Raw genomic sequence first — 21,759 nt, forward strand, 5'->3', positions numbered from 1 at the left:
AAAGATTAGCCTATATCAGGGTTTCCCAACATACCTTCTGTGGAATACTAGGCCTACCATATTTCAAAAAGGAGTTAAGTGCTTTGTTATAAATCACACACATGGAGTTCCGTAGAAACAAGTAATGTAGCCTCTTACTCTTTCCCTAGCTGTTTCACATATATTAGCCCACCCCCACAATAAACTTTTGAGTGGACAGGTCAAAGTTTGGTATCCCCATTTGACCAAAAGGAAGCAATCTCAAGAGTCGTTAAGTTACCTGCCCACAGTCACCACACAAGTGAGAAGTAGGTCCAGGACTAGAAGCCCGAGTCTCCTGCTATATTTACAGGGCTCTTTCCACCACATTGTGTAGCTTCTGAAGCGTTTTCTGGAGAGTGCTGACTGGAGAAGAGCAGTGGGTAGAGGAATCCTGGAGGGCCTGGGCTTTCTGACTCTTGGTCCCTAGTTGAGAACCATGGCCAAAGACCCAGCCTCTACTAAGGACCAGGATTGAAGAACTAGCTCCCCTTTGGGTCTGAGGGTTAGTAGAGCTCTTGACAAAGTGGGCTGCTTGTTGGAGGCCCCATGTGAGTTCTCATTTTGATTGGGCTTGTGAACTGTGCCTGGTGAACTCAGATGTAGCTCTCGGCTTCATCTCAGCTTCATATTTTTATCATGATAGGTGTCAGTTATACTTACAAGAATTTTTTTTTAATGGCTTCAGTGGCTCTCTGAAGTTTATATTCAAAAGCATATTTTTCTATGTTTGTTAACTACCTGTGGCTTTCATAATCTCTATCCATTTTCCTAGCCAAAAAGTTAAAGAAAAGAATCTATTTCTTTAGTGGAAGTCTCCTGTTCTGTCAAAAGAGATGGTCTGTAGATCTTTTGTTTATAAAATACATGTAAAAATGTCTTGGAATACTCATGGACTTAAAGTTTGTTGCAAGTAAAAATTGAACACTTTGTCAGCAGCTCAACGTTAATGAAGTAAAAACCTTTTTTAAAAGAGCAGCCCCCCAAAAAATTCTCCTCTAAAAATACAAGCCAAAAAAAAAAAAGTGTGTGTGTAATTATCTTGTGCTTCAAATTCTCAAATTCATGAAGGGTTGTTTTGTTTCACCTGTGGCTTCACCAGGTTTTGATGAATTAACCTGCCACTGTGGCGCGTCAGTGATCTACCCTCCAGTTCCTTGTGGTACCAGGCCCCCTGAGTGTACCCAGACCTGTGCCAGAGTCCATGAATGTGACCATCCAGGTGGGTCCTGTCTCCTTGCCTTCACGCCTCACAGCCTGCTCACACTGTGTCATTTAGGATGTTGCATGATGGTCTTCACTGCTCTGAGGTTACACTGTGGTAGCCCTTCCTTGTTCCCTGTGCTCAGGGGCTGCTTCTGTGAAGATGGGTCTGAGATCTGGGCCACAGCTGGGAATCACAGTGCCTTCCAGTGCTTTAATCTGTGGATGTCAAACACACCCAAAGGGTTGGGAGAATCCCCAGCTGGTCTTGTCTTCTTTCTTTGTGGCCTCCACTTCTGGTGCATATTTCAAAGTTAAGCATCTTTTTTGTAAAGTTAAGAGTAATTTGGTTTTGTTGTTGTTGTAGACACAATATACGTTATTACGTAAAAAGGAAGAGAGAAGGAAAGAAAATAGAGATAAAGTCAAAAGATTGAAATTAAATAATCTCTTATGTCACCTTTTAAGAATTACGCCCTGGTGTATATTTTTCAGGGCCTTTTTCCATGGGCAAAAATATATATTTGCTTCTTTTTTTCCTAAAATAAAAGTGGGATCCTAATGAATTTATTTTAACTAGATATTTTTCCCTCTTATTATTGTAATTTTAATCTCTCTCCTTATCAGTGAATATTTTTCTAGATGGTAGTGGAGTGTCCTGTTACATGGATGGGCCATAACTGATTCAGTCAGTTTCGTGTTGCTGGACATTTGTTTCCAGTTTTTCTGTGATAGACTGCTGTAGACACCAGGTAAATAGCTACTTGACATCACGCATTTTCTGTCCAGTCTAGTCACTGGCTTTCCTCTAGGACCATATTGGCCCTATCATTTCATTTTACCAAGTCCCAGAGGCAAACCTGATATAATTTAAGTCACTGGATTTGATACTTAAAATAAATCTGGCCATATGATTTAGTCTGACAAATAGACAAGCAGTTCTCAATTTTTTAAGTTACAGAGTGAAAAAGAATTAAGTAACTTCCTCATGAAGTGGAAAGTCCCTCCTTTCCTGGAGACCTTAAGGCGGCCCTCCCAGCTTAGTTTGCAAACCCTTGCTGTGGTGTTCACACCAGCATGAAGTTAATGTCCAAACAGATACTCACCCACTCACTTGTACTCACTTCCTTTATAGTCACTTGCAGATATTACAAATGAAGTCCAAATCCTGCTGATTGATGTCCATAGTGAGAACTTAACTATTTGTGAGTTGTTTTGTTTTAGCCTGCTTTCATTCAGCATTCACTTAACTTTTCTTGAGTGTTTCTTATATATCCAGCATGGTGTCAGACATAGAGGGAGGTTCAGAGGAGGGAAAAAATAGCCCATGACCTTGAGGTTGTTCTGTTGTTTCTGAGAGGAAGAAGATGGTAGTTGAAAACATTTGACACAACTAGCCAATACATGAAGAAGGGCCAGATAGCATGGCAGCAAGCCATCTGTGTAAGAACCGAGACGTCAGAGAGAGCAAGAGTGCTCAGGGCAGGGTGTGGTCAGCCAAGGAAGGCTTTGTTGTAGGAGATGAGTTTGAATGAACTGCCTCTTCCAGGCAGTAAAGAGATTGAAAGGAGTCAGAGGAAGCATGTTAGATGAGATAACAAAGATGTCTGAACAAAAGGGAGCAGTTGCTGTGTAAGGTAGGACCAAAAGAAGCACTGAGTAATGTGGACAGACCATGTGGCAGTGCCACAGGAGACGGAGTAGAAAAACTGCCTCCTTCTCTGCTTCTGTGTCTCTTGCCCCTCAGTTGGGTTTCTTTTTCTCACTCATGTTCATCTTTCAACACTTTAATGTAAAGCCAACTACTTTTACTTTTCAGTGACCATTTTAAAAAGTACTCAGCTCTGAAATTTAAAAGTTCCATGTCATAGGCCATTACGATATGTGTAGTAGTCTATGTTTAAACATTATTCCTAATTTTAAACATTACTCCTAATTTTACCTTTCTCTTTCTACAGTGTATCATTCTTGTCATAGTGAGGACAAGTGTCCCCCTTGTACTTTTCTAACTCAGAAATGGTGCATGGGCAAACATGAGGTAAGTTTTCTCTCTCAAGTGTTCATTGTTCCAACCAGAGATTTATGATTGGATTTCGTTAAGAGGGTTAGCCTCATTGTTTCTCAAAATAAATATACTCCAAGAAGCAGAGATTTGCTGTTGCCACTTTTTTTCTTTTCTTTTTCTTTTCATTAAGGTATAGTTTGCATAAAATGAAATGTACCCTTTCTAGTGTACAAGTCTATGAGTTGACAGAAGCATTTGTACAGTCATGTAACCACCACCACAGTCAAGATGTGGAGCATTCATTCACCCCCAAACATTCCTTTGGGCCACTTCATAGTTACTCTCCCCTTACCTCCAGGCCCTGGCAACCAATGTTGTCTGCCCCTGTAGTTTTGCCTTTTCAGAATATCACATAAATGGAATCATGCAGTAGGTAGCATTCTGAATCTGTTCTGCTCTCATTTTTATTTTTATTTTATTTTATTTTTTAATTAATTAATTTATTTGGCTGCTGTGTTGCTGTGCACGGGCTTTCTCTAGTTGTGGTGAGAGTAGGGGCTACTCTTCGTTGCAGTGCGCGGGCTTCTCATTGCGGTGGCTTCTCTTGTTGCGGAGCACGGGCTCTAGGCTCACGGGCTTCGGTAGTTATGGCATGTGGGCTCAGTGGTTGTGGCTTGTGGGCTCTAAAATGCAGGCTCAGTAGTTGTGGTGCACAGGCTTAGTTGCTCCGCGGCATGTGGGATCTTCCTGGACCAGGGCTCAAACCCGCCGTGTCCCCTGCATTGGCAGGCGGATTCTTAACCACTGTGCCACCAGGGAAGTCCCTGCTCTCATTTTTAATCTGGTTACAATCAAATGAAACTCAGCCAGTTGGCCTTGAGAGCATGAGCCGTGTTCAGAGACAACTTCTAGGTTAGCCAGCATGGGGAGGGGTTGCTAGTCTGGGGAAAGGTGTTACAGTGAGAATATCCCAAGAGTGAGAGTGGGCTCTCCACCAGTTGCCACCGTTCCTTCTCTCTACTCCCTACGCAGCTTTCCATCCTGACTGATCGGCCATGCACCTTCCTCCAGGCTAATTGCTGCCATTACCATGAAGGACTTTCATCCTTATTCTTAGTGTCTAAGCTATATTTGGCGCCGCTGACTACAGACACTTTGAAACACTTTAAAAAGATTTGTTTATTTTAAAAATGCATATTCATTGTAGACGATTAAGATAATACAGTTTTGCTATGCAGAAAGAAATACTCTTAACATCCTGGTGTATAGACTTCCAGGCATGTGTAATACACTCTTTCCCCTACTCTATGAAGATTATACTGTTTTGTAACCTGCTTTTTTTACTTAGTAACATGTTGGCCAACATTTCTTGAAACTCTTGACAACTATGACAATATGCTTTCAGTATTCTTATCTTTTTTTTTTAAATAGTGTTTATTTATTTTTACTTGTTGACAGTTTGCTTTGTTTGTTTGTTTATTTATTTATTTATGGCTGTGTTGGGTCTTCCTTTCTGTGAGAGGGCTTTCTCTAGTTGTGGCAAGTGAGGGCCACTCTTCATCGCGGTGCGTGGGCCTCTCACTATCGCGGCCTCTCTTGTTGTGGAGCACAGGCTCCAGACGCGCAGGCTCAGTAATTGTGGTTCACGGGCCCAGTTGCTCCGCGGCATGTGGGATCTTCCGAGATCAGGGCTCGAACCCGTGTCCCCTGCATTGGCAGGCAGATTCTCAACCACTGTGCCACCAGGGAAGCCCAGTATTCTTATCTTGATAGACATATTTTTCTCCACTTATTTCCTGTCAGTGGTTCTCAAGTCATAATCCTTGGTATTTATTCTTCCTCTAAAAATCTCACTTCCTCTGAGAGCAACCATTCTAAGACATCCATGTGTCATCTTTGTGTTGATGGACTTCAGTCAACAAATACTAACTGCGTACCTGCTATGTACTAGGTAACAGGCTAGGTTTGGGTGATTCAGAAATGAACAAGACAGGTACCGCCCCTGCCCTTGTGGAGCCTTAACTCTGAGGCGGGAAGCAGACATGTAAACAGTCGATTATAAGTACAGTAGTGTGTGGGACTTCCCTGCTGGTCCAGTGGTTAAGACTGTGCTACCAATGCAGGGGGCTCGGGTTCAATCCCTGGTCAGGGAACTAGATCATGCATGCCACAACTAAAAGATCCTGCATGCCGCAACTAAGCCCTGGCACAGCCAAATAAATAAATACTGAAAAAAAAAAAAAGTACAGTAGTGTGGGAAGTACAGAGTACTGAAGGGGATAGAAGGGGCCCTTACCCAGGAAAGGTGTTTCTGGAGGAAGTAGCATAAGTAACATCCTAAAGGACAGTGAGAAGACAGGCAAGTAATGTGGAGAGGGGACAACAGAGGGCATAGCATGTGCACAAATTATCCCAGTGGTGGAGTAGGTGAGTGTTTAATGACTGGGAACTGCATTCTACCAAAATACTGATTACAAAGCATGTACATCCTAGGCTTTGGGGGCCTCTTCAAGAGTACAAGTTTGTCACCAGAGTCGAAGTATATTCCTCATTTTGAGGGTTCTTAAAAGAATTTGAGTGAATATGTAAGAGTAACCTTTGGTTCCACAGGAATAAAATTCCAGCATCTTTTTCCTGGAGTGAAGAATCCTGAATGGAGGCAATTTCTTAAGGAAAAAAAAATGATTTGGTTGGTCCACGGCCTGTTGCCTCTTAATTTTTTTTTTTTTTTTTTTTTGCGGTACGCAGGCCTCTCACTGTTGTGGCCTCTCCTGTTGCGGAGCACAGGCTCCGGACGCACAGGCTCAGCGGCCATGGCTCATGGGCCCAGCCGCTCTGCGGCATGTGAGATCTTCCCAGACCAGGGCACGAACCCATGTCCCCTGCATCGGCAGGCAGACTCTAAACCACTGGGCCACCAGGGAAGCCCCTCTTAATTTTTTTAATGACAGAGCTGTCTAAAACTATGGAAATCATGGGTTGGGAGATGTGAGGAGAGTTGAGTAATTAATTACATAAAACAGCCCTGCAAGCAGTCTTGAAACGATGAGCCAAGGGTGCCCCCACCCCCAGGGTTTCTGTGAACTCAGTGCCCTAGCTGTTTGTAGAGGGAAAAGGTCACCTGATCCTCCCAGTTAGTCATAAAATTTTCAGAAACTCCCTAGTTATCTGGTTTCACATGCTTGTTACCCACCTTGGGAAGTTTATGTTGCAAGTCACACTCGGCTGCTAAAACAAATCCTTTTAGATCATAACAAGCATTATTTTTTTTTGGCTGCATTGGGCCTTTGTTGCTGCTCGCAGGCTTTCTTTAGTTGCAGCGAGTGGGGTTTACTCTTTGTTGTGGTGCGCAGGCTTTTCACTGCAGTGGCTTGTTGCGGAGCACAGGCTCTAGGCGTGCGGGCTTCAGTAGTAGTGGCACGTGGGCTCTAGAGTGCAGGCTCAGTAGTTGTGGCGCACGGGGTTAGTTGCTCTGCGGCACGTGGGATCTTCCCGGACCAGGTATTGAACCCATATTCCCTGCAGGCAGATTCTTAACCCCTGCGCCACCAGGGAACCCATATTCCCTGCAGGCAGATTCTTAACCCCTGCGCCACCAGGGAAGTCCCATAACAAGCATTATTAAATAAGGTTCAGGTTTGTTTTCTTTTCAAACTAACCTTTCAGACTTTGAAAAACAGCCAGATTTTTGTTTCAGATAAAAATAACTTTTTTAAAAACTTGCTCTTTTTGAAAGTTCAGAAATGTTTAAGTAGGAAGTTAAAATCCACCCTGAATCCTGCATGGAGATGAGAATCTGGCTACTTCTGTCTCTCCTAGTTACGAAGCAACATCCCTTGTCACCTGGTTGATATCTCTTGCGGATTGCCCTGCAGTGCCACGCTACCGTGTGGGATGCACAGGTGTCAGAGACTCTGTCACAAAGGAGAGTGTCTTGTGGATGAGGTCTGCAAGCAGCCCTGCACCATCTCCAGAGCTGACTGTGGCCACCCATGTATGGCACCTTGCCACCTCAGCTCACCCTGCCCTGTGACTGCTTGCAAAGCCAAGGTGAGTAATCCTGGCTCCTGGTGGGGACTGACTGTGGTTCTGGGGCTGCTGATGAGTCCAGAACTGCCTACAGTGGCACCTGGGCACACATCCTTACCAGGGGGCTTTGGTTGCAAGGAACTGCAAGTTAAGTTAACAAGAGAAGGGTGGAGTAAATTGTACAGACTTCTATCTGCCAAGCTTGAGATGGTCTTTTAATTCAGAAAGTACCCACTGCCACCTGACCAGTTTCTGTCTCCCTTCGATCAAATTCTCAAGAGAGACTCTGATTGTCCCCTCCGTTTATTCAACAAATACATAAGTGTCTATTTTATATAAGATGTAATGCTGTGATAGGTGCTGGGGCTCCACCAGTGAACAGTGGACACGTGGTTCCTTTAATTAGAGGGACAGATACTAATTAACTACTCAGATAATTAACTGTGACTGTGGTAATGTCGTGAAGGAGTAGTTACCCCCTTGTAGCGGGTGCCACAAGAACATGTGAGTGAGGGACTTACCTGATCTGAGGGATTAAGCAAGGTCTCCCCCCCGAGGAGGTGAAAGCAGAGGGATGAAGTGGAGTCGATTAGACTTTGGCTGGTCCTGGGTCAAGTGTCTACCTCTGGTTCAGTGGTAAAAACTTCATTCTAGGCCTGACCCTTCAGGCAGGATTAAGGACAGAAGTCATTCCCAGTAAGGGGCACTGTCGACTGGACACTTCCCTCCTAGCATGTCAACCACCACGTTGTCAGTTTGCATGTGTGGTTAGCTCCTCCATCTTGGAGGGTAGCCACTCACCGTCTCTCTATTCTCTGCCGTGGTTTGATCTGAGAGAGGCTTTAAAAGTGAAACCTGCCCATTCACATATTTACCGTGGGCTGAAAGTTGCTACATGTTAATCTTATTTCAGATAGAGCTGCAGTGTGAATGTGGACGAAGAAAAGAAATCATGATTTGCTCTGAAGCATCCAGTACTTATCGAAGGTTAGTGCTACTTAAATGTTAACAATTGGTGGGTCTAGATAAAGGGTATACAGGAGTCTATTGTAGGATCTTTGCAACTTTTAAGGAAGGATTTTTAAATACATTTTCTTGAGTCTAGTTTTTCTGGTTAAAAGAGAAAGTACTGCTTTATGTACCTTACCTTCCCTAACTTTAATTTGTGAAATAACCTTTTTGTTTCTCTCCTCTCCTCCTCCTTCCTGTCTCTCTCCCTTTTGGTCTTATGACACCATGAGATCAGAAGGGAAGATGTCCTGAAGTTGCGTGCATTGCTTCAGCGTTCCACCGCTTGGGGCACAGTCAGGACCAGGTCCTGCGCTCCGGCTGTGGTCTGGGGGGTTCTGACTGTTCTGTGAGTTGTCTTTGCAGCCTCCTGAAATCTTGGGACCTGTGTGGTCACACCGTACAGAAGTGGAGGTGTTTAGGGATGGATGGACGAATAGATGCAGAGATGCACCATGGAGATGGGACTTTAGGAGTATGCAGACATCAGATTGACTGTGTTTGAATACACACTGAGTGCCTGGCATTGGCCCGGATGCTCAAGGGGGTACTGAGGAATGGATTACCTCATTTCCTATGGAGCTGCTTAGCATCTAATTGAGGAGATACCACATAAACGTGTGGATAGTTCATAATAGATGGGCTTCCAAGGCCACACAGATTGTCGAGTGGTAGATTTGCCTTGAAAGAAATGTTCTCTGTGCCTGGTATGGGGAGGTTCTTGTGAAACTGCAACACCTTCCTTCCCTTTCTTTTTTTTTTATCTTCCCTTTCTTTTATATACTTCAGAATAGCTGCTATTTCCATGGCCTCCAAAATAACAGACATGCAGCTTGGAGATTCAGTGGAAATCAGCAAGTTAATTACTAAGAAGGAAATTCACCAAGCCAGGTAATTTTTTAGATGTTTAGCTGTGCCTTCTTTCTCCCATTAGACTTAATTTCCAAAGGGCAGGAACCATTCATTTGTGTCAGTCTGCAACAGGAAAGCCTTGCACACACAGTAGGTGTTCAACAGACATCTGATATTAAGAGACCACACCCACTCCAATGCAGTGAGTCCTACTCGGGATACAGCTAAAACCAGAGGAAGCTTTTCTGGGCCTCACTGCAGACAGTAGCCAGAGGAAGCAGAGACCTTGACGTGTCTATTCCAACCCACAGGAGAACAGAGAACAGAGTGGTTTGCTGTGTCGAGAGAGGGAGGTGGGGTTGTTGCGGGGGCGCCGGGAACATTTTGGGGGCTGAGCAGCCAGGGGACACTCTGAAGCCTTTCTGAGAACTCCTAGTCTCCCGTAACTCAGAGGCCTGCGCACCTGTCCTTGAGAAGGACCCCATCCAGCCATTATTTTGGCCAGTCTGTTCTGTCTCCAGGTTGACCATCTAAGAACTTATTGCTGAGTAGGAGCTGTGAAACTCGTACCCTGACTTAATTTTTTTTCATTTGCTTCTCAAGGCTGGAGTGTGATGAGGAGTGTTCAGCCTTGGAAAGGAGAAAGTAAGTAGTTTCAACTGCTGTTTATCTAATTGTCCTTGAGCTCTGTGAAATTAGTGGGAGGGAGCAACCCTTCAAGCATTCATTCAGCACCTGCTCTGAATCTTTTGCTGCTGTTGGGGAGCAGGAGAAATTCAGTCATCAAGAATCGAAGTGTCTGTGGATAAACCAGTTAGGTGATTTCAGCATATTTCTGAAACATGAGCTTGTGTGGTTTCAGGCAAGTATAAACATCACATGCTCCAAAGCATACTAATTCAGAGACTGACAGACTTCCTGATTCCAATGGAGACAAGAGGCTTAAAATTCTTTTAATGAACTGTTATGTTGAAGTATAATATACTTCATATAGATCAGAACTATAGTGATGAGTGAGTCATCACAAAGGGAATACAGTGGTGTAATCAGCACCAAGTTCAAGAGATAGAAAACTACCAGAACCCACTCTTACACTCCACCGAGATACAGCCTCTATCCTGACTTCTAACAGTTTAGATTATTTTTGTCTGCTTTTGGACTTTATGTAAATGATGGTGAAATCATATTGTTTGTATTATTTTTGTCTGGTTTCTTTCATTACATTTGTGACGTTCATTCCTATTGTTACATGTAGCAGCATTTTGTTAATTTTCATTTCGGCGTGACATTTTATTGTATTAATTTATCATCATTTATCTATTCTATAGTTTATAGATATATGTGTTGTTATCATTGTTGGGCTATTACAAATAATCCTCTTTTAAGAATATCCTTATACTTGCCTTGCTATATATATGTACTCATCTCTGTTGGATATAAACTCAGGAGTAGAATTGCTGATTAATAGGGTATGCATATCTTCAGCTTAAATTGATTCTGCCGAACAGTGTCCAAAATGGTTGTACCAGTTACGCTCCCACGAGCAGGGTCATATTTTCCGTTGCTCTCTGTTTGTGTCAGCCCTTGGAATTGTCAGTCTTTCTCATTTTAATCCATTTTTGTAGATGTATAACTGGATATCATTGAGCTTCTAATTTATATTTGTCTGATGACTGGTGAGGTTGAGCACCTTTTCATATGTTTGTTGACCATTTGGATATCCTCTTTTGTGAAGTACCTATTCAGGTCTTTGCTTATTTTTTTAATTGTATCATCTGTCTTTTTCATATTGATTACTAGGAATCCTGTATATATTTTGGATATGAGTCCTTTGTTTTATATATTGTTTTCCTCACACTCCGTGCCTTCACTTTTCACTCTGTAACTGGTGTCTTGATAAACGGAAGTTTCTAATTTTAATGTAGTCCAGTTTATCAGTCTTTTCCTTAGTGAATAGTACTTTTTATGTCTTGTTTAAGAAATATTTGCCTGTCCTGAGGTCGTGATGATATTCTGTGTTATTATCTAGGAGCCTTATTTTACCTTGCACGTTTAGATCTACAGTTGACCTGGACCAATTTTTTTTTTTTTTCTAAGCATGTTATAAGGAGGGTTCATGATTCCATACAAATATTCATTTGACCAACATCATTTATCAAGAAATCCTTTTCCCAGTGATCTGGGAAAGGTGACAGTGCCACCTTTGTCTTAAATCAAGTATTCATATTGTGTATGGGTTATTTCTGAGCTCATTCTATTCCATTGTGCTTGTATCACATTATCTTAATTACTGTACCTTTATAACTGGTAGCATGTCTCTTCAAACATGGTCTTTCTCCAAGATTGTCTTGGCTGTTCTTGGCCATTTGCATGTCCATTTAAATTTTAGAAATAGCTTATCAATATTTGCAAAAAAAAAAGAAAATACTGGGATTTTGATTGAGCTGGTATTTAATTTATAGTTCAGTTTGGAGAGATTTGAGATCTTTATAATATTGAGACCTCTAATCCATGAGCAAAGTATATCCTTCTACTTAGTCATGTTTTCTCTCAATGATATTTTATAGTTTTCTTTATATAGATTTTGTACATCTTTCAGTAGATTTTAGTTCCTTGCTATTTGATGTATTTTGATGCTATTATAACTGGTATTTTTTCTTGTATCACTTTTAAAATTTAATTCTCTAATTGCTTGTTGCTGGCATATAGGAATACAATTGATATTTGTTGACCTGTATTCACAACCTTGCTAAATTACTTATTTCTAACAGTTTAGCTTCTTTTAGATTTTGCGTGTACACAATCATGTCCTCTTCTAATTTCTTTCTAATTCTTAACTTTTATCTTTTTCTTGCCTTATTGCACTGGCTAGGCCTCCAGTACAGTGTTTTTTTGTTTGTTTGTTTGTTAATTAATTGATTTTATTTATTTATTTTTTGGCCGCATTGGGTCTTCATTGCTGCGCGCAGGCTTTCTCTAGTTGTGGTGAGCGGGGGCTACTTTCATTGCGGTGCGCGGGCTTCTAATTGTGGTGGCTTCTCTTGTGGAGCATGGGCTCTAAGCATGTGGGCTTCAGTACTTGTGGCACGTGGGCTCAGTACTTGTGGCTCAGGGGCTCTAGAGCACAGGCTCAGTAGTTGCAGTGCACGGGCTTAGTTGCTCCGTGGCATGTGGGATCTTCCCGGACCAGGGCTCGAACCCGTGTTCCCTGCATTGGCAGGCAGATTCTTAACCACTGTGCCACCAGGGCTGTCCTCCAGTACAGTGTTGAATGAAGGGTGGTGATAATAGGCATTTCTAACTTATCTCCAGTCTCATAGGGAAAGTTTTAAGTATTTCACCACTATGTATGATGTTTGCTGTAAGTTATTTGAATATACTCCTTATCAGATTAAGGGACATTTATTCAATGACTGGCAAACTTTCTTGTGCTAACAAAGATTAAAGGTATAGCTCTGTGAAAATATTAACATTTGGAAAATTTAGCTGAAGAGTATGTGGGCGTTCATTGTGATATTCTTGTAACTTATCTTTCCTTGAAAATTTTTCAAGATAAAAAGTTAAGCAGAAACAGACAAATGCAGACAAAGTGCAGTCTTGTTTTACCTAGAAGTTTGACCTTCAACAGTTGTTAACAATACCTCTTTAGGTGGCTAAATATATAGAAGATAATATGATGATTAATAGCACTGCCCAAATTTCCCTTGGTTTGACCCTTATGGTAACTTTGTAATAACTGCTATTCAAAACTCTTGTGCCTTAAGGACTGTAACATTGTTCTCCACTCCAAAATGTGAACTAAGAGTCCTAAATATTCAGAAATGCTGTGGTGAATACACAGAAGGTCTCAAAAACATGGAAATGCACCTTTGTTTAGTTGAGACAGTATTTCATGGTAGTTAGAGCCAGCCAGAGCTCTAGCTTAGATTGCCCAGATTTGAATCCTAGCTTCACAAATCAATTAGCAATGTGACCATGGGCAAGTCACATTCTTTCTCCGAGCCTTAATTTTCTTAAATATTTGGGGAAATGGTGACAATAATAGTACCTACCTCCCTGAGTTGTTATGAGGATTATACATTAAAATTAAGGAAGATATACATAAAACTCTTGGCACAAGCCTAAACCATAGTAGATGCTCGGCAAATGTCAGTTATTGATTAGAACTAGCTATTTCTGAAAGCCTTTTGAATTTCTCCTTGATCTTTGAATGATGACATAATGACCCTTTATGTAAGGATTCTTTCTTAAATACTCACAAACCTAAGGAAAAAAAAAATGTGAATTGAGAATACCATCTAAACTTGCAAATAGGGACCTCCCTGGTAGTCCTGTGGTTAAGAACCCGCCTTCCAATCCAGGGAACATGGGTTCAATCCCTGGTTGGGGAACTAAGATTCCCACACGCCGTGGGGCAACTAAACCCACATGCTGCAGCTAGAGAGAAGCCCGCGCACTGCAACTACTGAGCCTGTGTGCTTTGGAGCCCACACACCACAGCTACTGAGCCCGCGTGCTGCAACTAGAGAGAAGCCAGCAACGAAGACCCAGCACAGCCAAAATAAAAAATAGATAGATAAATAAAGTTGCAAATATATGCTCCATTGCAAAAATGAAAAACTGGCTGGCCATATTCATCCCACAGACATGTTTTATTGGTGTTTGTGTTTGAATTAGTGGCCAACTAATCAAAACATCGAAATATCTCCCCCTTAGGAATTCTTAAAAATTTGAAAATTAAACCTTACAAAATTAGAAAATCTAGCAAGAGTAAACCAAATTCTTACGGGCATGAAGCATGTAAGAGACCCCTATCTCTGTGTAAAAGAAAATTGTACTAAGTGCTAAGCTCAATTTTATCTATCTTTAAAAATAAACAAACAAACAAAAAAAACACAACATATATACCTGGATGTTGGTGAGGTGCCACAAAACTCACATACTGCTGGTCAAAACAGAAGCAGCACTGTGGAGCCCTTAGACCACGATATCAAGGGTCTGATGTCCATACCATTTAACCCAGTTATCCCACACCTTGGAAACATTTTCCAGAAAAATAATCTCAAAAGCTTTTTTTTCAGAGATATTGTGTTACTTATAATATTGAGAAGCTGGAGAACTGTTGAAGAAACCTAAATGGGATATAAAAAAAACTTTTTAAATAAATTTTAAAAAAATGAAAAAAGAAAAAGAGCAAAACAAGAAAAAACAAACAAAAGAAACCTAAATGGGGACTGTTTAAGTAAATTGGGGGGTATATATAATTAGATTATGCAGCTATTAATACAGGGAGTGTGAAATCAAATAGTAATATGAGAAATGCTAATCACATAATAATAAGGTGAAAAAAGATTCAAAGTTTTATATACACTGATTGCAACTACTTAAAATTACAGAGGAAAAATCTGAAAGGAAATACATTAAAAATAATGCAGAGCTTATGTTGTAAATGCAATTCTTTATTTTCTAAAGTGATATTAACTTTAATATTATCTGTCTGTGTATCTGATGTTTAGGTGAAACCTCAAAGGAAGTCATCCCCCATTGACCATCCCCAGTGCTTTCCCTCCCTCAGCCTTCTCTTCACCTAACAATCTAAGTCCCCAGTATCAGCCTACAGCTTGCTCAGAACCATCTAGATCTGTCTTATTTTTTTTGTTCTTTGAAGACAATTCAATATCTTGTCCCAAGTTGTTCTTATTCTCCTTAATAATTAGGTTTATTGAAATGAGATCATTAATGTATAAAGAATTTAGGACCTGGGGGGCACTCTGTTACTATGAGATAGTTTTCCTCCCCCTCCTTTCCTTTCATTTACTTACTTCTCTCTCACTTTCAGGCGGTTAGCAGAGGCATTTCATATCAGTGATGATTCTGATCCTTTCAACGTACGTTCTTCAGGATCAAAATTCAGTGACAGTTTGAAAGAAGATGCTAGGTATGTAAGTTGTTACCTACTTTCTTAATTGTGGCTTACTAGAGTGATCTTTTAAGATGTAGTAACTAATATGCAGTCCTCTGTGATTGAGCCAGTTTATATATCTATAAGGGATTATATGATATTTAATAAAAATCCTTCTCTTGGTCTCTCAAAACTGTCCCATTGAAGAATTGAACTTGGGGAGAAAGAGTGTGTGTGTGTGTGTGTGTGTGTGTGTTTGGGCCCTGTGGTGGGAGTCGGGGCCCCCCAAGGGCTGGACTAGCCTGAATTGAAGGATCTCTGGTTACATTCCACCTCTGTCTGCCCAGGTCTTAATCACATGGGTGGTCCTCACTTGGGTGGTAAAAAGTCTTATTTTCCTCCAGTCTCCTGGCCTTCTGGTGGCTAGTTCTCCTTCCATCTTCCCTTTTCTCATATTTGATTTCTTACTTTCTCTTCCTTTGTTCCATCACATTCAACCTTCTGTTATCTGACAGTTCCTGACCTCTGCAGGTTTTCTGCCCACATTGTCCACTGCCTGCACTTTACAGGCAGAGGGTGGGTAGAAGGGATTCTCAGAAGATCAGAAACAAATGAAATTAACTGTGGTTATTTCTCATTTCAGGAAGGACTTAAAGTTTGTCAGTGACATTGAGAAGGAAATGGAAGCCCTTGTGGAGGCCGTGAATAAGGTTGAAGTCAAAACATCCAGCTGTACATGTCTCTAAGGCCAGCTTGATAAAAAAGTCAAGTCCCAGAAACACTGTCGGTATAAAGTAGTTACAGGAAAAAGTCACAGCTGCCTTGAGGATCCTTATCTTTCCCAAAAGGCCATCCATTATAACATCCATGGAAACCCTGTCCTGGTTCAGAAAAGATACCTGCAATAATATTAAATGTAAATAAAAATCCTAGCTCTGTGCCTAAGAATGGGTGAAGAAACTCTGGACGAAGGCGATTCAGTAGGGATACTTAGGAAGACATGCTCGGTCCTCAGATCTCTGAAGGGCTGTTGTATAATGGGACACACTGGTTCTTAGTGCCCCAAAGGCAGGAGAGAAACCGTTGGGCGAGGATGAAAAGTTGAATGGGTAGTGGCACAGACTCTCCTTTAAGAGAGTGAAGCTGTCCTGGAGGCAGCCAGCCCCTCGGTGGCTCCCTCTTCATTCAGGGGCCTGTGGGTGAGGGCAAGGTGGCTACTTTAGCTCCACATCTTGTGAAGATGGGTTTCCTTCCTGCCATCCCCTCATCCCCTTCCTTTCTGTTCCCACTTCCCAGCAGGATACTAACACAGAGGAGAAAATGGAACCATCGTTCCCCTCCTAATTAGGAAGGCTGAGCATATGTATTTCTGTGCTTGCGTGTCTGTATCTGTACACTCGTGATTTTTAGCGTAGAATGTACTTTTTATAGGAAGTGAGATTTTCTTGTTTATAAGTCTTCAATTTATTTAGTCATTTCTTGGGAACATCACTCACTCCCCAGTTACAGGCCCCACAGGAGGAACCATTGCACTGTCCGTGTAAGTCTCAGTTTACTTGCCCTCTGTTCCTCTAACCCCGGCCAACTGCTACCCTGTGGCTCACAGAGGAGATGAAGGAAGTGCATCAGCCCTTATCCTCCCACAGCCTCGGCTTGCTTAGCAGTCAGTGAAATGCTGTGTGCTGTGGGCCTCCAAAACTCAGCTGTGTCTTTATTGACCCAGGCTGTTCTGGGATGGTGGGAAGGACCTCTGTGGACATATCCTGTTTTCAAGATGATTTTTATCAATCAGTCATCTTTTCCCTCAATACAGGGAAAGAATAGTAAGAAGAGCCACTGCTTCCCTCCCATGAACAGAGACCACCGCCGGATCATCCACGACCTGGCCCAGGTGTACGGCCTGGAGAGCGTGAGCTATGACAGTGAACCGAAGCGCAACGTCGTGGTCACTGCGGTCAGGTGGGTGAATCTTGCCATTACAGAAGGAACTGCTTGGTGGAGCAAGCTGGACCTGGGAAACAGGGCTGGCCAATATTTGCTTTCCTTACTTCCTTCCTTGGAAGATGAGGTGGAAAGTCTGCCTCTGGGCCAGCCATTCTGACTGATCTAAAGGTCCAAACCAGAAAGTAAAGCCCATGCTTCAGTCCTCAGGCCAGACACACCTAAAGGATACAATCCACATCAGACCCTGAGGGCCTGGAGTGGGTACCTGCCCATCACATCTGTCCCTTTTTCCCTTGTGTCCTCCTTGCATGATCGAAACAGGAAGAATGCTGACCTGTGACTCAAGGCATCCTCTGTAAACAGTGTTTGCCATTAGAGGAAACCAAGGCAGTAGTGTGGGCCAGGAGGGGACAGTAGGACCTAAGATCACTGTCAGAACCAGGGGGAGTCGGAAGAACCTCCCAACAAAGAAAACTCTAGTGTGAGATGAGAGGAAGCAGGTAGCAGGCCCAGCAGAGGTGGGTGAAAGGGACAAGGGTTAAACAAAGTTGATCATGCCTGAGACGAGACGGGTCATATCAGAGAGTGCTCCGCAGCGTCACAGTGAAAGTCTCGGACTGGATTTCCAGCTGTCTGCCTCTCTCCACAGACAGTTCTAACTTTTCAATACTTTGTGTTCTTACTTTTATCAGAGGGAAGTCTATATGTCCTCCTACCACGCTGACAGGTGTACTTGAAAAGGAGATACAGTCACGGCCTCCACCACCGATTCCTCATCACAGACATCAGACAGACAAGTAAGGGTTCTTCAGCTGCTTTCCGAAGGGCCCTGTCTGTTCAGAGAAGCCAGCAGGGGCTGAACTGCCCGGGGCTGTACCAGCCATTGGCGGCCTCCTTGGGCCTGGCTTTGCGGTGCTGTGTTCAGATATATAAGGTTTGACTGAGATGTCAGACACATATGTTCATTCCAGAGGGGTCCCAAGTCTGATGTTTGTAATGCCCACTTCCCCTCCAGGGAGCACAGTCACTGGCCATAATTTCCACAGTGTAGGTGGTGACACTGGGAAATGGATTCAGTCTGTCACACCAGATGATTTAGGAACATCATGTGGTCCACAACAGTTACTCTGGAGATGGAAGTGGGATTCTAGCGGGGAGCTGACAGTGAAGGGGGGAACTTTCATGTTTTGCTCTGTCTACTTATATATGGTTTGAAGCATTTTTACAACAAAAACATATGTTTGTGATTTAAGGAGAAAAGAAAACCACATTGGCAAGCAGCAAATCTGGCAGGTGTTTTCTCAGACAGGAGCCGAGAGGGTCTTCATCCCTCCTTCCTTTCCTCTCCTTTCTCAGGAGGGGGCCAGCTGCCCTGCTGTGACAAGGCCACACTGCTGGAAGTTGCTGGGAAACACAGTGGGGTCCCTCCTCCTGTTCTGGCCTTCCACACAGAAGCCTAGGAGTACCTCCTACATAGAACCTCTGGGTAGGGAAGTTTGCAAGGTCACCATGAGCGTCCTAGCCATCTGTGTTCCCCTGGAACTGGACGGGACAACTAGGTGTTGCCCTTTGGGCACAGCCTCAGCCAGGAGCACCTGGGGCCGTGTAGCTCCCCAGCACCAGCCCTGCTCTAGCCCTGGAAGCAGGCAGCCTGGACTCCCAGCAGCACAAGCTGCGTTTCCTCATGTTACTCCACAGCTGTGTCCAGTACCACCTGGGGGATGTAAAGTTACGGGCCTGTTTATGACATGCTATCTTCTTTTTTCCTTTGCTTGCTGTATTTTTTTTTGGTAAGACTTAACTGTGGAAAATTTTTAGAGTAGAGAGAATGGTATTAATATATTAATATAAACCCCTGTGTGCCCATCACCAAATTTCAACAGTTACCAGCTCATGTGGACCCCACTGTCTTATCAAAGCTTCACACATGGTAAATCAGCTGATCCTGAACTTTCCAAGACCTGAATCTGTTTCCCCCAAGCAAGAAAAGATTGATCATTCTGTGTTTGCTTTTCAGGAATCTTGGGAGCAGTAATTTACAGAAAATAGCCAAGGAGCCAGTAATTGACTACTTTGATGTCCAGGACTGAGGCGATCAAGATGCACTTAGAAAAAAGGATGATTAGGTGGGGTGGAGACTCGTTTGCCAGCAGGTTAATCATGTTTGTTCCCAACTGCCTGGTGGACTCAGAGCTCACATACTGTCTTGAACTGATACATCCAAAGCATGAGTGTGTCAGAAATCCCCTTGTCCTCTCTTCTGTCTGTATAAAGTATTTCAGTATGTCTCTCACTGGACGGTCACTAGTGATTCAGTCGTATTTGCAGAGGCTCCTCACACCACCACCGTGATCGCTCTGATCGTTGGGGGAACATGGGGCTTGATTTAGTCAAACCAGAATTTTAGCCTGAAAATGTCACTTAGTCATGGTCTCAGTTGTCCCAGTTATCCATCCTCCTCCTGAAAATGCCTGCAGCATCAGGTGCACCTCGTTTTTTTAATCCGAAGTGATCGCTATCTTTGGAAAGACATAGGCTAACTTCTCAATCCAAAATGCCAAACACTGAATTGGTACACCACAGCTGGAATCACACATGTGGTTAAACCCAGCTGTCTTAGCTGAGTCTTTTGTCAAAAATTCTTGTAGGTCTACCTAGCTAAACTTATTTTAGTGGCCCTCAGTACCATCAGTTCCAGACCTAGGAGAAGGGTCGGGTGACTTTACAGAATTTAATCTTCTGGAGTCTGGGGGAGGGCCTCTCATAGCACATCGCTGAGCCTGTGTGGTGACAGACAGGTTAGCCTATCCATTGTGGTGGTGGAGGACATAGAGCAGCTCCTCCTTCTACCAGGTTCACACTGCAGCCTCTGTGTACTGACCAGTGCAGCCCTAACCCCTTCTCTCTGGTTGAGAAAGAGTCTCTGGGACACTTACCTTTCCTCTGTTGCTTTCTCCCAGGCCTGCAGCAGCCGTATTGGCTTTCCCTGTCTCTGAGCTCTGGACCTCTGTTTGAATATTCAAAAAACCATGTGGACAGTCCAGGGCTTATGCCAGCAGCCCACTGGAGGCATTCTTCAGGCTCCTTTTAAGGCAGGTACATCAATAGTTACATTAGTTTGGCTCTCTGCATTGGCACTTCTCCAGCATGGAGGCCAGACTTCCAACAACTTCCTTCTGCTCCAGAGCAAGCCACAAGCCCCAGAGCAACAGAAGGAGAATTGAGAAGTGACATCACAAGCCTGGCACTTAATTTTACTAGGAAGAGCAGGGCTGCCCTTTGGTCCTGACCCAGATGATCTGCCTTGAAGGACATGATGTACAGCAATGGGAACAGGTGACTGGAGGGCAGAGACAAAACCACCTCTATCTGAGCCCGTTTAGTAGAGGGTCAGTGGCACCACACCCAACAGGAAGCTCATGAGCATCTGTTACTTCTTTCAAGCAGTGAGTTCAGTGGGTGAACTGTACATTGAGAGCATCTCAAAATCAGCAGGAAGCAGGAGACCTGATCTCAGATTCCAGCTCTGCCACGTAGCAGCTTGCTGCTGCCTGGTGGAGTGGAGATATCACCTAACTCACCAGGGTTGTGAGGATTAAATGAGATAACGTACATGGAGGTGCCTGGTCTGTTATAGGTGCTGAAAGTTTAGAGTAGCTGGAAAATATATAGGCATCTTCTTTCTACATAATGCCAGCCAAGTGAAAAATTAGAATGCTAAGCAGGCCACTTCTGGTGAATGCTTGCATCCCTACCCATGCCAGCATGTGCTAGGGCTGTGGGAAATGGACATGGCCTGTTCTTTTACAGTTAGTAATCCAGTGGGGGACACATACCTGAACAAATAAAATGAAATTGTTTGGACTGGCACAAATAGGTCATTAGTCTGTTTATTAAAAGCTGAAGGGCTATACCAAGATTTTTTTGTGGCATGCTAGGAACAGATTAGCTCTCATGCTTAGGGGAAGGACCCCTGGATGGGGAACAAAAACAGAAGGAAGCATTTGAGCTGAGTCTTGAGATGGTAGACTGCCATTTGGAGGAGAGAGGCATGCTGAGTAAAGGTAAAAGGCATGAGACAAGCCCAGGGCTGTGGTTTGTGGGAGGTTTGAGGAAGGATTAGTTGTCCAGAATGGGCAGACAACTGGAGAGACAGTTGTTAAGCTGGAGAGGTAGACAGGGGTCAGTTTGTAGAGAGCCACAGGGAGCCACTGAGGGATCCTAAGCAGAGAGCAGCATGGCTGGATTGATGACCTAGGACAGGAGTTGGCAAAGGTTTTCTGTAAAGGGCCAGATACTTTAGACTTTATGTTGTGGCTACCCTACTCTGCCACCGTCGTGTGAACACAGCCCCAGACAGTACATGAGAGGATGAGCATGACTCTGTTGTAATAACACTTTATAGACACCAAATCAGAATTAAATAGAATTTTTACATGTCCCAAAATAAAAATTTTATTTTTTCCAACCTTTTAGAAATTAAAAAAAAAAAATTCTTAGCTTGTGGGTTGTTCAAAAACAGGCTAGATTTGGCCATGACCTTAGTTTGTCCACCCTGTCCCTAGAGCTGTTACTCAGGCAGAGTGTGTAAAAGGGATTGGAGGGCTAACTTTGAGGCAAGAGACCCAGCCAAGAGCTGCCAGAGTGATCCAGGTGAGAGGAAGAGGGTGGTGGGAGTTGGTGCTGCAAAGAGGGAAGAGGTTCAGGAGATCCAGGAGGTAGGCTAGGCTGCCGGGTTCAGCAGGGAGCTACTCCCCTTGGATCACCAAAGGGACCTCAGACCCCTCAGCGAGGGGAA

At 43.3% G+C, this 21,759-nt stretch overlaps 1 protein-coding gene across 2 annotated transcripts in view; it reads left to right on the top strand.

Annotated features, from left to right (window-relative positions):
* The window catches only part of NFX1 (nuclear transcription factor, X-box binding 1), an 80,037-nt gene extending 58,899 nt beyond the window's left edge, over positions 1 to 21,138 (top strand). For both annotated transcript variants that reach the window (XM_082842555.1, XM_082842556.1), the window contains exons 14-24: positions 1,121 to 1,240; positions 3,180 to 3,259; positions 7,046 to 7,276; positions 8,169 to 8,242; positions 9,053 to 9,154; positions 9,719 to 9,760; positions 14,955 to 15,053; positions 15,661 to 15,727; positions 16,831 to 16,976; positions 17,654 to 17,758; positions 18,979 to 21,138. In XM_082842555.1, coding sequence (XP_082698681.1) covers positions 1,121 to 1,240; positions 3,180 to 3,259; positions 7,046 to 7,276; positions 8,169 to 8,242; positions 9,053 to 9,154; positions 9,719 to 9,760; positions 14,955 to 15,053; positions 15,661 to 15,727; positions 16,831 to 16,976; positions 17,654 to 17,758; positions 18,979 to 19,051 — 1,139 coding nt within the window. In that variant the 3' untranslated portion in view covers positions 19,052 to 21,138. The remainder of the gene's footprint in view (positions 1 to 1,120; positions 1,241 to 3,179; positions 3,260 to 7,045; positions 7,277 to 8,168; positions 8,243 to 9,052; positions 9,155 to 9,718; positions 9,761 to 14,954; positions 15,054 to 15,660; positions 15,728 to 16,830; positions 16,977 to 17,653; positions 17,759 to 18,978) is intronic.
* Positions 21,139 to 21,759: the final 621 nt, after the last annotated feature.

This window comes from Leucopleurus acutus (assembly GCF_964270905.1).
Source record: "Leucopleurus acutus genome assembly, chromosome: 7".
NCBI classification, from domain to species: Eukaryota; Metazoa; Chordata; class Mammalia; order Artiodactyla; family Delphinidae; genus Leucopleurus; species Leucopleurus acutus.